This window comes from Stenella coeruleoalba (genome assembly GCF_951394435.1).
Source record: "Stenella coeruleoalba genome assembly, chromosome: 20".
Lineage (NCBI taxonomy): Eukaryota > Metazoa > Chordata > Mammalia > Artiodactyla > Delphinidae > Stenella > Stenella coeruleoalba.
In genome coordinates, this window is record NC_137166.1 from 53,537,908 (window position 1) to 53,551,279 (window position 13,372).

General features: G+C 42.1%; 1 protein-coding gene across 7 annotated transcripts; it reads left to right on the forward strand.

Moving 5' to 3' along the window:
• Positions 1 to 691: 691 nt before the first annotated feature.
• LOC307179383 (zinc finger protein 350-like) lies at positions 692 to 11,316 on the forward strand. Of its 7 annotated transcripts, none has more exons than XM_079908440.1 (7): positions 692 to 1,133; positions 5,178 to 5,459; positions 6,097 to 6,235; positions 6,315 to 6,503; positions 7,059 to 7,185; positions 7,462 to 7,554; positions 9,758 to 11,316. In XM_079908440.1, the coding sequence occupies exons 4-7, from the start codon at positions 6,489 to 6,491 to the stop codon at positions 11,092 to 11,094; spliced, it is 1,572 nt and encodes a 523-aa protein (XP_079764566.1). In that variant the 5' UTR covers positions 692 to 1,133; positions 5,178 to 5,459; positions 6,097 to 6,235; positions 6,315 to 6,488; the 3' UTR covers positions 11,095 to 11,316. The 7 variants fall into 7 exon arrangements, with proteins under 7 accessions (XP_079764566.1, XP_079764572.1, XP_079764569.1 ...); XM_079908446.1 differs by having other exon boundaries at positions 9,761 to 11,316; XM_079908443.1 differs by having other exon boundaries at positions 6,330 to 6,503.
• The last annotated feature ends 2,056 nt before the right edge of the window (positions 11,317 to 13,372 follow it).

Consider the following 13,372-nt stretch of genomic DNA (forward strand, 5'->3'; position numbering starts at 1 on the left):
TTGCAAATTTCCCAGCCAAGTCCCCGACCTCCTAATAAGGCTGGAATCCAGGACTGCATTTTTAACTATGGCCTTATGCACACCTAATTTTGACGTTCTTTGCCCTAAATCTTGGATTACTGTCCTCATCACCACCCACAGGTTGTGCTTTTCCCAGCGACTAGAGACCTTGAATGGCCTCACTGCTAGTGGCCTTTTCCTAAGTGCCCCCCGCCCCCGCCGCCCCCCATCACAACTTAGATTAGCCCCAGCCGCTCTTTTCTCTCGTTACTAGCCAGCCCTGTACTGTACCAGCTTCTGGGAATCTTTTTCTGTTTTGTTTTTTTTTTTTCTTTTTTGCGGTACGTGGGCCTCTCACTATTGTGGCCTCTCCCGTTGCGGAGCACAGGCTCTGGACGCGCAGGCTCAGCGGCCATGGCTCACGGGCCCAGCCGCTCCGCGGCATGTGTGATCTTCCCAGACCGGGGCACGAACCCGTGTCCCCTGCATCGGCAGGCGGACTCTCAACCACTGCGCCACCAGGGAAGCCCTTTTTCTGTTATTAAAAACAACTTTCTACAAACTATTTTCCGGTCAGAAGCTTTCCGTGGCGTCCGTTTACCGGAGGTTATTATCTTTTCCCTTTCTAGGAGTGCGTTCTCCGCTGCCATGCCAACAACTCATACTTGTCCGTTTGGAAACTTTTTTTTTTTTTTTAATACAAAGTAGATAATACACGCCGCGGCCGTATTACTTGTCTGCCTAGCCTGCTGAAAGCAACTTAGCCTTGCATCATTTTTGCCTCGCGAAGCTTGAGACTGAAAATTTACCTATTTTCTGCAGGAGTCGGAGTACCAGGAAATTAGATAATTTCACTGGCTTCTCACCTTCCCGGCCATCCCTGGCTCCTGGTACCCAAACCCGCCCCTTGACTTTCTGTACGTCAGGTGTCCCAACATGGCCTCCCCCTGGGGCCGCGGAGAGCTGGGCGCGGACATATTGCCTCTCTAGGAAATCCCGGAAATCCGGTCGTCTCGTTTCCTCAAACACCGCATATGCACTTCGGCTGCCGTAGACGGAGCCGGACAGGTCTAGACGTCAAAGCAGTTCACAGAAGTACGACGTTTAGGCTCCTTGTAGGTTGGGGAAATCAGGTTAGTGTGTGGTTTTGTCCCTGGATTTTTTTGTGTGTGTGTCACAGTGGTGCTTTTGTTTCGCCCAAGGGTGACGCGTGGACTTGGTGCAATCTGGACCCATGAGATTTTTGCCGGATGGCAGAGGGGGAGGGTAGAAGTGCGGAGGTGGATGTATTTAACGCGAACCAGGAGAGTACCTGCTTTGAGGTACTTGAAGGGAACCGGACGCGGGTTTTGTTTATGGTTTATGTTGGGGAGTGTCCTGGGAGTCAGTACGATTAGCTTCTGTAGAGATCATTGCTCTTCCAGCTGTCAGGGCTTGCGGTTCTGCAGATCACTCCGCTTGCAGGGCTTACGTGTGGCATTGACGATGATCGCAGTGTCGGGTTCAGGCTGGCGATTTAATTTGGGGCTCAGTGGTGTTGGGGCCTGGCTGGATGGTCATCATATGAGGGTGTCTGGCCCAGATTTCAGATTAATAAGGAAGTGTGTAGTCAGTGTCTGTGGTACAGAGAGGCTGTGAGGGTTGATGCTTTGGACGCCGAGGACCCCTGGCAGCAGTTTTTGGGTTGAGGTTCCAACTTCGGCTGCTGGGAGGGAAGATGGTACAGCCCAGGGCAGTATTTCGAGACCATCTGGTTTTCAGCTTTTTTGTGTGGGGTTTTTTTCTTTTTTAATACATTTTATTGAAGTATAGTTGATTTACAATGTTGTGTTAATTTCTACTGTACAGCAAAGTGATTCAGTTATACATATATGTACATTCCTTTTCGTATTCTTTTCCATTATGATTTATCACAGGATATTGAACATCCCTGTGCTATACAGTAGGGCCTTGTTGTTTATCCTGGGGTTTTAGCTTTTAATCAAGGAGTTGATTACAGACTGAGAGACTAAACCAGCAATTTCAATCTGTTTTGTATCGTCTCTGATGCTTTCGCACAGCAAAGGCAGAATATAGTCGTGACAGAGACATTTTGGCCTGCAAATTTGAAAATCTGTGTCTGTTCTCTTTGCAGAAAATGTTTGCCAACACCTGCACTCACCTTCTAATATTGATATATTGTAACAGCACCGTTACTTGCTTCCCTGACATACATGAACACTTTGTTCTTTGCTAACAGAATCTCCATTTTGTTTAATTATATATCCCTATGGCATGGTGACCTATATCCCAGTTTATTAGTAAGTCCCGGTTGGTCTTAGTCAGTCATGTGGTTCGAGTTCCCATTGCTAGTGATTGAATTAGTACTAAGAAATGAGCTTATGTATATGGGGCATTTCTAGCCAACTGTGTATGTAAAAATCTGCTTTGGGGTTTCTGGGGGAGCATTTTCTCTTTTAAATAAGTAATGCCTTGAATCTCTTTTTTCGTGTTGATAACGATACTGATGAAAATTTTCTGCCCTATTTTCTAATGTTACCTTATTCTTATTTCAATGCATTGGCTCAACTCTGCAATACAAAATTGAAAAGTGGGGTGGTAATGGACATTTTTGTCTTGTTGCTTACTTATAAATTCACTTGCTATATTTTCTGAAGTCAACATGTTTTCAAGAGGGTAAATCTAGTATTTCAAATTTAATGACAGGAAGGTATTCATAGTATTCTTTCAGGCAAAAAAAAAAATCTGTATTTTATCTGAGTCATAACTCCCATTAATTCCTTTTTCTTTTTCTTTTCTTTCTTTCTTTTTTTTTTTTTTTGCCCACGTGTAGCATGTGGGATCTTAGTTCCCCGACCAGGGATCAAACCCGTGCCCCCTGCAGTGGAAGTGCAGAGTCTTAACCACTGGACCACCATGGAAGTCCCTCCCATTAATTCCTTCTGTCCTTTATTTGCACTTTCTGTTTTGACTCTAAATATTTATATATTATTGGTCTTTTCAAACAACAGGCTTTTAGTATTTTTGAGCTCTTCTATTTCTTTGTTAAATTAAAAGCTCTACAAATGAGTCAGTATAAAAGGAATATATAAATATAGGGACTTTCCTGGCGGTCCAGTGGTTAAGACTCTGCGCTTCTACTGCAGGGGGCGAAGGTTCAATCCCTGGTTATGGAACTAAGATCTCACATGCCACACAGCATGGCCAAAAAAAAAAAAAAAAGAGGAATATATACATATATACAGACATAACCTACATCGAAAACAGAGCATTGCCAGCACCCCAGTGGTGTTCTGTGAACCTCTTCCCAATTATATTACATCCTCACACCCGAAGGTGAATACCATCTTCTCTATTAGCAAGCACTTTCAGACTTTTCTTTATGGTGTTATAACAATCATTCATTCCTCATCATTATGGTTTATTTAGTTTTGCGTATTTTCAACTGTGTTTCAATGTAATTATACATCATGCATTTTTAAAAACTGAGTGTAGGGCTTCCCTGGTGGCGCAGTGGTTGAGAGTCCGCCTACCGATGCAGGGGACACGGGTTCGTGCCCCGGTCCGGGAAGAACCCACATGCCGCGGAGCGGCTGGGCCCGTGAGCCATGGCCGCTGAGCCTGCGTGTCCGGAGCCTGTGCTCCGCAATGGGAGAGGCCACAACAGTGAGAGGCCCGCGTACCGCAAAAAAAAAAAAAAAAAAGAGGAAAAAAACCTCAAAACTGAAGTGTAGTTGATTTACAGTGTGTGTTAGCTTCAGGTGTACAGCAAAGTGATTCAGTTATACAGAATCTTTTTCAGATTCTTTTCCATTATAGGTTATAAGACATTGAGTATAATTCCCTGTGCTATGCAGTAGGTCCTTATTGTTTGTCTCTTTTATACACAGTAGTGTGTACATGTTCATCCCAAACTGTTAATTTATCTACCCACCCCCCATCCCCTCTGGTAACCATAAGTTTGTTCTCTATGTCTGTGAATCTATTTCTGTTTTGTAAATAAGTTCATTTATATCAGTTTTTTAGATTGCACATATACGTGATATCATATGATAGTTGTCTTTTTCTGACTTACTTCACTTAATATGATAATCTCTAAGTCCATCCATGTTGCTGCAGATGGCGTTATTTCCTTCTTTTTATGGCTGAGTAATATTCCATTGTATGTATACATACCACATCTTCTTTATCCATTCATCTTTTTTTTTTTTTTTTGCGGTACGTGGGCCTCTCACTGTTGTGGCCTCTTCCGTTGTGGAGCACAGGCTCCGGACACGCAGGCTCAGGGGCCACGGCTCACGGGCCCAGCCGCTCCACGGCATGTGGGATCTTCCCGGACTGGGGCACGAACCCGTGTCCCCTGCATCGGCAGTTGGACTCTCAACCACTGTGCCACCAGGGAAGCCCTCCATTCATCTATTGATGGACACTTGGGTTGCATCCACGTCTTGGCTATTGTAAATAGTGCTGCTATGAACATTGGGGTGCATGTATCTTTTCAAATTAGAGTTTTCTCCACATCATGCATTTTTTATGTCAGGCTCAGTATTTCTGAGAAGTATTCACGTTTTTGCACGTAGGTGTACTTTTTCTTCCCCTCTGTAACAAGGGTCAGACAAATATATAAATATCCACACAGTAAATATTTTAGGATTTGTAAGCCACAGTTCTCTCACATATACTTCTTTATTTTTGTTTTACAGTCCTTTAAAAACAAAAAAGTCATTCTTAGCTTGAAAGCTGTGCAAAGACTGTAGTTTTTCCACAGCATTCCATTGTTTGAATATTTGGGTTTTCCTAGTATTTATTAAACTTGTGTTGTTTGCATTTTGGTTTATTATGAGTAATGGTGCTATGGAAATTATTGAGCGTGTCTGCTGGTTCAAATATGCCCATATTTTTGGAGGGATGTATTTCTTAGATGTATTCTCAGAGTGAAATTGCTTTTGGCTTGGTGAACATGTGGAGATGCAGGGAGAGTGACGCTCCTATAGGGGTCACTCCTTGCCCTTACACACATACCCTGCCCTAGGCATCTCTTCCATCTGGCTGTTCCTGAGTTACATCCTTTTATAATAAGTAAATATAATAACTAAAATGTTTCTCTGAGTTCTGTGAACCGTTCTGGAAAATTTTTGGTTTTTGTTTTGTGTTTCGTTTTTTTGTTTGTTTTTTAGGTCATGCTGCGCGGCATGTGGGATCTTAGTTCCCCGACCAGGGATCAAATCCATGCCCCCTGCAGTGGAAGCACGGAGTCCTAACCACTGGACCACCAGGGAATTCCCTGCTCTAGCAAATTAATCAACCCAAGGAGGGGGGTCATTGGAACCTGCCATCTGTGGCTGGTTGCTTAGAAGTACACGTGACAATCTGGACTTGTGTTTGCACATGAAGTAGGAGGTAAAAGCCAGTCTCATAGGACTGAGCCTTCAACCGGTGGGATATGATATTATCTCCAGGTACATAGCGACCGAATTGAGATAAACTGTAGGACACCCAGCCAGTGTTGTAGCATTGCTTGGTGGTGTGTTCAAAAAACACACATATTCAAATTGGTGTCAGAATCGTACCTTCTTCTGGATGAGTTTCTTGTTATTACATTTCCCTTTTCTGGTAGCACTGCAAATTATGTACTTTAAGAAAATTATTAGTGTTCATTACGACACTAGAGATTACACATCACATGTAATTATTCTTTGTCAAATTCTTACGTTAAGTAGTACTTCTGCACTTTCCTCTGACAATACAGTAGTCTTAGAGCACCTCAACTTCATTTACCACCTTCTAATTTATGCACTGTTATTTTGTATTTTAGTTTTTTATGTATTTAAAACCTCCTAAGATATTACCATTATTGCTTACAAGACATTGCTTCTGGTTTGCCCAGTACATTGGTTTTTAAACTGAAGTGTGTGTACTCACAGGGTGTATAAAAACGCTTGAGGAGGTTCCTGAGCGCACACGGTTTAAAGGAAAGCAGTGCCCAGCGCCTCTCCTCCCATACGGTCCCTTTTGTATAATTGAGCTGCCTGAGAGTCTGCTGCTCCTGAGGCCTGCTGCTGGGATGATTCTCTTTTCCCTCATTCCCTCTGACAGTCACCGCACTTCAACTTCACGAAATAAAGGAATACCCCCACCACAGTCAGAATCTTAGGCTTTTTGGGCAGAGGAATAAAGTCGTCTGGGGCAACAGTCTTCTGGGGACACTCAGCAATGCTGTGGACATTGGGCTAAGGTGAGCGCCCAGAAGCAGCGTTAGCATCTGAGCCCAGAAGAAATGTACCCTCAGTTTGAATTTTCTCCTCAACCCACAGGTCCTGACTCTCTAGGAGCAAAAGAATCAGTAGAAGGAGGAAGAAGTTACAGGATTTGGTATCAGCATTTCTTGGGACACACTTGATTGAAGACAGAACAGAATTTAGAGCAGATCCAGAAGACACAGCGACAGAACCTCCCTGTTGCCAGCTGTTTTCAGAAAACCGAAGAAAATGATCAAGGCCCAGGTGACTCTTGTTCTGTTTTATTCTTTCCTTTGTTCCCTGATGGATTTGTAGAGGCCTGTAAAAAATCACTTCCATTGTTCTGTAAAGTATAAATATGTGTATCTTTTGTCTGTCATTCATATATATATATATGTCAGACCTCTTTTTCTTTGTAGGAGTTTAGAGAAAAATATATCCCTTCTTAGGGAAGACTCTTTTCTTTTCTGGGATCTGTTTCTTCTTTATTTTACCCCCATCTTGATTTTTGTTTGCAGAGTTTTCTTTTCCCTTTCTTTTCATATATATATATATATGAGAATGTGGTGTTTCTAGCTTAACAAGAAGATTTAACTTCTACACGTTATAGAAACTTCTAATTGGATAAATGGATGGGTGGCTGACTACACAATTAGAGAATATTTTATTAGACATTTGCTTCTTCAGTGGTTTATTAAAATAAAAACCCTGCTAGATATCTCGATGCAGCCTATAAAGTGGAAATGAGCAGAAAAACTTTAACATTTCTTCCATATCATCAAAAGGACATCACTTCATTAAACACCACTGTTATTCCAGGAGACCCTGACATTTGATGATGTGGCCGTGGACTTCACGTGGGAGGAGTGGCAGTTCCTGGCCCCTCCTCAGAAGGACCTGTACCGGGACGTGATGCTGGAGAACTATAGCAACCTGCTCTCCGTGGGTGAGGACGGCTCCCCTGAGTCCCTTAGAGGGTCCCCAATCAGTGGCCTTTCCTTTCTCAGCTTCTGAAAGCTCTGGAGTGTCTGTGATGCTCTGAAGCAATAGATTCTTAGCCCCTTACCCAGATACGTGGGTATATTCTCCCTTCTCCTGAGAGAAAAGCCTTTACCTTGTAGGTTGTAACGTTGTTTTGTCCTCAAATGTAACACTCTGCTGTCTTCACGGATCCCAAGCCCAATTCAGTGGATCTAAATCTGCTGTCATTTCCCATGGATAGGTTTTCAAGCCAGCAAACCAGACATACTCTCCAAGTTGGATCACGGAGAACCATGGATGATGGAAGATGAAATCCACTGTCGAACCCATTCAGGTGAGTGAGAGACCAGCAAGGTGACAGGCGTGGAAATCACACTGTAGTTGGTCAGAGAAGAGTCACAGCTGTGAGGGGGTTGGACGCTGGGTAAGCAGTGCCTCCATGCATCTCTCTCCCGATGTCAGACCTCTTTTTCTTTGTAGGAGTTTAGAGAAAAATATATCCCTTCTTAGGGAAGACTCTTGTCTTTTCCGAGATCTGTTTCTTCTTTATTTTAGCCCCATCTTGATTTTTGTTTACATAGTTTTCTTTTCCCTAGGATTCTCATATCTTTTCCTTCTTCTTCGTACACTTCTACCTCGTTTTCTATGAAATTCCACCTTCCAAGGCCTCTCTCCAAAGAGAAAACTTTGAATTCCTCACTGTCTTCTGACTACTGCGCCTTTCTGCTCCACGAGTAATGGTGATTTCCTTTGTCACATCCACCCCATCTTGGATGTCGGGCCCCAAAGTAGACTGGTCTTCACTGTGCCTTATTCCCGCTCTGAGGTTCTCCAAAGATTTTGTTTTCCATTTTCTCCAATGACCTTTTAACCTTCAAAGTTTTCTTCATCGTAATAAGCTAAGCTCCTTAGGGTCACTGGAGAAGACTCCCAAATTCATCTCTCCCCAGTGTGCTCCACCACAGACTTGGCTTCTATGTAACTTATCTTGATGGCAGCTCTCCTGAGTTCCCAGTAACTGCAAGGACCTAAGATCATCTTCCCTCCCAGGAAACCCTAGAAGTTTAGGTTTTGCCTTACTCCTGTGCATCCTCCATCCTGGCCATTCAGGCATTACCTCAAATGTCCCCCACCTGCAGAGCTCTTTTCTTTTAAGGGGTCTGCTGTTCATGATGAATTTTTAACCAGGAAAGTTATTTTAACATCCTACATTCTCAGTTCCAGCCTCAACCAGACCGTAACTCTTGGCTACTTTGAATTAATTCCTTTGTGTATTTACTGATTTTGAACTTTCTTCTTGTTCACTGTAGACCTTACCATTGTATTCACTTCCTGAAAGCTTTCATTTCTTTCCCCTCATCTTCTGATAACATTAAGTCCCAGGTAGGGACTTCCCTGGCAGCCCAATGGTTAAGACTCCACGCTTCCACTGCAGGGCGCGTGGGTTCAATCCCTGTTCGGGGAGCTAAGATCCCATGTGCCATGTGGCACAGCCAAAAAAAAAAGTCCTAGGTAACCATGTTACCTGTCACATGACACAAAAATTCTTCTTTTAGTGATCACCATGACATATCATCTTGTTCACACAGAGATTTCCATCTTCTTTCCTAAACCTCCCAATCTGTTCCATACGTGTGATTGCTTCCTTGATTCATTCCTCTATGAATTATTTTTTTTGATAGTCTAGTGTAAGCTGGAAGGTAACAGTAGTTGAAAAAACAAATAGACCGAGAGCTTTCATTCTAAGAGGATGAGACATCAATTTAATCAAAATTGAAAATAAATAATATGTCTAGGGGGTGAAACGTGCCGTGATGGAATTAAGTTGCATAATGGATCTCTCTGAGGTGCGCATTGTAAGTTAAATGTGCTTGGAGTTCTCTACTGCATCATTTTCTTTTCTTTTTTTTTTTCTTTTTTTTTTTTTTTTGTCTTCTAGTTTTTTCTTTCTTTCTTTTTCTGCTGTGTCATATTCTTCATTCCCCTCATGCAGACCAGCACAATGGATCCTTGGGGAGGCCTATCTTCCTCCAGAATGAGCCCTGGTTTCCTCCACCTCTCTTCCTCTCCATCGTTCCTTCCCGCCAGGTTTTCCAACCTGCAGCTGTTTTCCTTGTGTCTATCTCTGCCCTGTAAAGTGGTTTTACCCACCTACAGTGTAGGCTCCTTGAACACGAGGAGTATGTTTGCGAATCCCCAACACTAGCACCATTCCTGGTACACAGAGGTGATCAGTAAGGATCTGTGGAATGAATGAGTCCATCCCTCCCCAGTTTGGATGAGGTGGCCCTGCAACCTGTGGTCTCCTGCTCCCAGGAAATTGCTCGTATTTTACAGTATTTAGAAAGTAACCAAATCTGTATTTATTCATTATGACTGTTTTTTTCCAATGTATAAAGATCATTAAACATGGAGTTTTATTAACATTCATACCATAGGGTCATCACTAAAAAGACACCTCACATCAAAGTATTTTTAAAAATACCTTTATTCCAAATCTGAAAGATGGAGGAATTCATTCTTCTTCTCTTTCCTAGAAGTCTGGAAAGTTGATAATCACCTGCTGGAGCACTTACAAAATGAGAGCATGGAGAAGAGACTAGAACAATGGCATGAACAGAACCCACTGGAATATTCTGTTCATCGGAGCAGAACTCATTTTCTGTTCAGGCAAAATCATGGTATGTTTGACTTACATGGAAAAAGTATGAAATCAAATTTAACTTTACTTTCCAAGAGCAGGAGCTATGAAATAAAGAGCCCTGCTGAGTTTACTGGAGAAGTCAGATCCTGTCTCCATGCTGACAATGAACGGTTTCATACTGAAATTAAATTCCCCAAAAGCCAAAAACTCATCAGTACTAATTCCCAATTCATCAAGCATCAGAAGACTCAAAAAATAAAGAAATCTCATGTATGTGGTGAATGTGGGAAAGCTTTCATCAAAAAGTCTTGGCTCACTGATCACCAGAATCTTCATACAGGAGAGAAGCCCCATCGATGTAATCTATGTGGGAAAGCCTTCTTCAGAAAGTTCAAGCTCACTGAACATCAGAGAACGCATACAGGAGAGAAACCTTATGAATGCAATGAATGTGGCAAAGCCTTCCTCAAGAAATCAGGGCTCAGTGTCCATCAGAAAACCCATACTGGGGAGAAACCATTTATATGCAGTGAATGCGGAAAGGGCTTCATCCAGAAGGGAAATCTTATGGTGCATCAACGGATTCACACAGGCGAGAAACCTTATATATGCAATGAATGTGGAAAAGGCTTCAGCCAAAAGACGTGCCTCACAGCGCACCAGAGATTTCACACAGGAACGACTCCCTTTGTGTGCGGGGAATGTGGAAAAACCCTTTCCCAGAAGACAGGTCTCATTAAACACCAAAGGACTCACACAGGAGAGAAACCCTTTGAATGCAGCGATTGTGGGAAAGGCTTTATCGAGAAGCCGCAGCTCGTTATCCATCAGAGAATCCATACAGGGGAGAAACCCTATAGATGTAGTGAATGTGGGAAATCATTCAGAGGGAAGTCAGTCCTCAATAAACATCAGAAAACTCACTCAGTCAAGGTGGAAAATCCTCCCTCAGAGGGTCACAGGTCCTCACAGAGTAGTGTTGTCCTCCAAGAGAAAAACCTGAATACAGTGACAATGCAAGTACCTTCTGTGGTCCCTCAGACATCAGTCAACATCAGTGGGCTCCTAGCAAACAGGAATGTAGTCATAGTGGGACAGCCTGTGGCCAGATGTGCACCCACAGGAGAAAGCAGAGGGTTGGCACAGGAGAGAACCCTTATGAATGCAGTGAATGTGGTTGTGCCTTCAGTGGTCAATTATATTTTATTTTATGTCACAGAAAACCAGTAGGGAAAAAATTAAGACATTCTCTGAGGAAAAGGGTTGAGTGAAAATTTCTAGTTCATATGGTGGCTGAAAAGTATACACTGAGAGAAACTGTATAAATGCTGAGACTGGGAGCACGTGACCTACTCATCCAATTACATATATGCCTTGATACAGAGGCATAATCTGATGTTAACCCAAACACACAAACGTCAGTTGCTCTGTTGTGTCAGTTAAATAAATGAAGGAAGCCTGTGTTCAACTAAGTGGAGGAAATAAGGAGGTGAATTTTTAAAACATATAATTTGTTTCTGGAAGGTTGCTATGGAGGAAAAATCACCAGAGGGCTAATATTGGATTGGTGGGATATGGGGCGTGTATATATCAATTCAGTTTCCCCAGGCCAAGGTGAACAATGAATCTGAAACTGGGATGTCTTCCTTAAACTTTCAGAAGTTTATATTATGCAGATGGACTAATGAAACAACGGCCTTAGACTGAGTCAGTTTGGTCTTTCACAGAGTATTTGTCAAATACATCCTTGGTATATGGTTCTGTTCCAAAAGCTGAGGATATTGTGGTGATCAGAATAGAGAAAGCTCATGGTTCCCTAGAGAGACCATTGAGGTAGTCGGATTATCTTTAAGTGGCATCTCTACACTCAAGCTAATTTAGTGAGAGGATGTAAGTATCCATAGTAAGTGAAATGGACCTGGAGTAACTGGCTCAAGGGAATATGACAATTTGTTGTTGAAGGAGCATATCATTTGGGAGTTGGGGAAGGAGTTAATAATGGTATTTAAGCACCATAGAACACAAATAAGTTTTTTCTTTAATTTATTTTATTGAAGTATAGTTGATGTACAATGTTAATTTCTGCTGTACAGCAAAGTGACTCAGTTATATGTATGTATATATATTCTTTTTCATATTTTTTTCATTATGGTTTATCACAGAATAATGAGTATAGTCCCCTGTGCTATACAGTAGGATCTCGTTGTTTCAAGTAAGTTATTTTTTATTTTTGTTTATGTATTTATTTGGCCACATCACACGGCTTGTGGGATCTTAGTTCCCTAAACAGGGATTGAACCAGGGCCCTCAGCAGTGAAAGTGCGGAGTCCTAACCACTGGATCACCAGGGAATTCCCCAAATAAGTTTGTTTTTTTTTAATGCCTATTTGTTATCTCCACGAGGAAATTACAAATTCCTTAATTTTAGTGGCTTTCTTTAAATTTTAATGTTTAAAAAAATTGAAAACCAATAAGATGAAATATCAGTTCTTCAGTTACACTAGTCACATTTCAAGTGCTCGACAGTCATGTGACTCGTGGCAATAGAATTGGACAGCACAGACAGCAAAGTGGTGAGACAATGGGAAGATGCTCTACCGTCATTTCCATTGTACCAGAAAGTTATATTGGAGAGTGCTGGTTTCCATGATTTTCGGTTTCCCAGCACAGAGGGGGGAAAAATAATTCTTATCAGCTCCAGATTTGGAAAGTGAATGAATAAACTAATGGGCTAATCAAAATGTATTCTGTCACTCAAGGGACAGTTCTAAAGACCAAAATTGACACCCCAAACTGTTTGAGGTTAGAGAGACTTAACTGATTATAAAGGGACAAAGCAGAAAAGGAAAATGATTCCTAGAATAAATAGAACAAATGCAAAATGAGAGCCTTAGTCTTTAAGAATGGTGGAGTGTATAGGGAGTGGGAGGAGGTGAGATCTTGGAATGTCTTGGAAATGAATCCTGAGATTTGTCCACAGGCCTAACACCTGTGAAGAGTTGCCATTTAAAGATCCTGGCTCCTCTGTGACCTGCTGAATTGAGACAGGTGTCTTCTATCTCCCTCATTCCTTCCGGCTGTCCTCAAAGTGGGGTCTTTGCTTTCTCCTTTATCCAGAGTTCTTTCCCATGAGGATATAAGATCCCAATTACAAACAGTCCTACGCATAAAAGACATGGAAATTTGCCGTGCTGTGGCCCACTCAGAATTCAACCAAAATCCTGGGTCTGGGTAATTTACTCCTCCAGAAACGTTTTAAAGCACCATCACTGTGCAAATCACTGTTTTACACAGTGAGAAAACATCAGTGAGCAAAACAGGCAAAGGAACAGCCTTTATGATGGACCATATAATCTAGTAAAGGAGAGAGATGGTGAGATTACAAAATGTCAGGAAGTGATAAATCCTATGAGGAGAAATGAAGTCTAATAATAGATAGTAATTTATAGTAATCTGTAGGTAGTAATGAGGGAGATTTCCCCCTCCCCAATGAAAGGCTTTTCTGGAT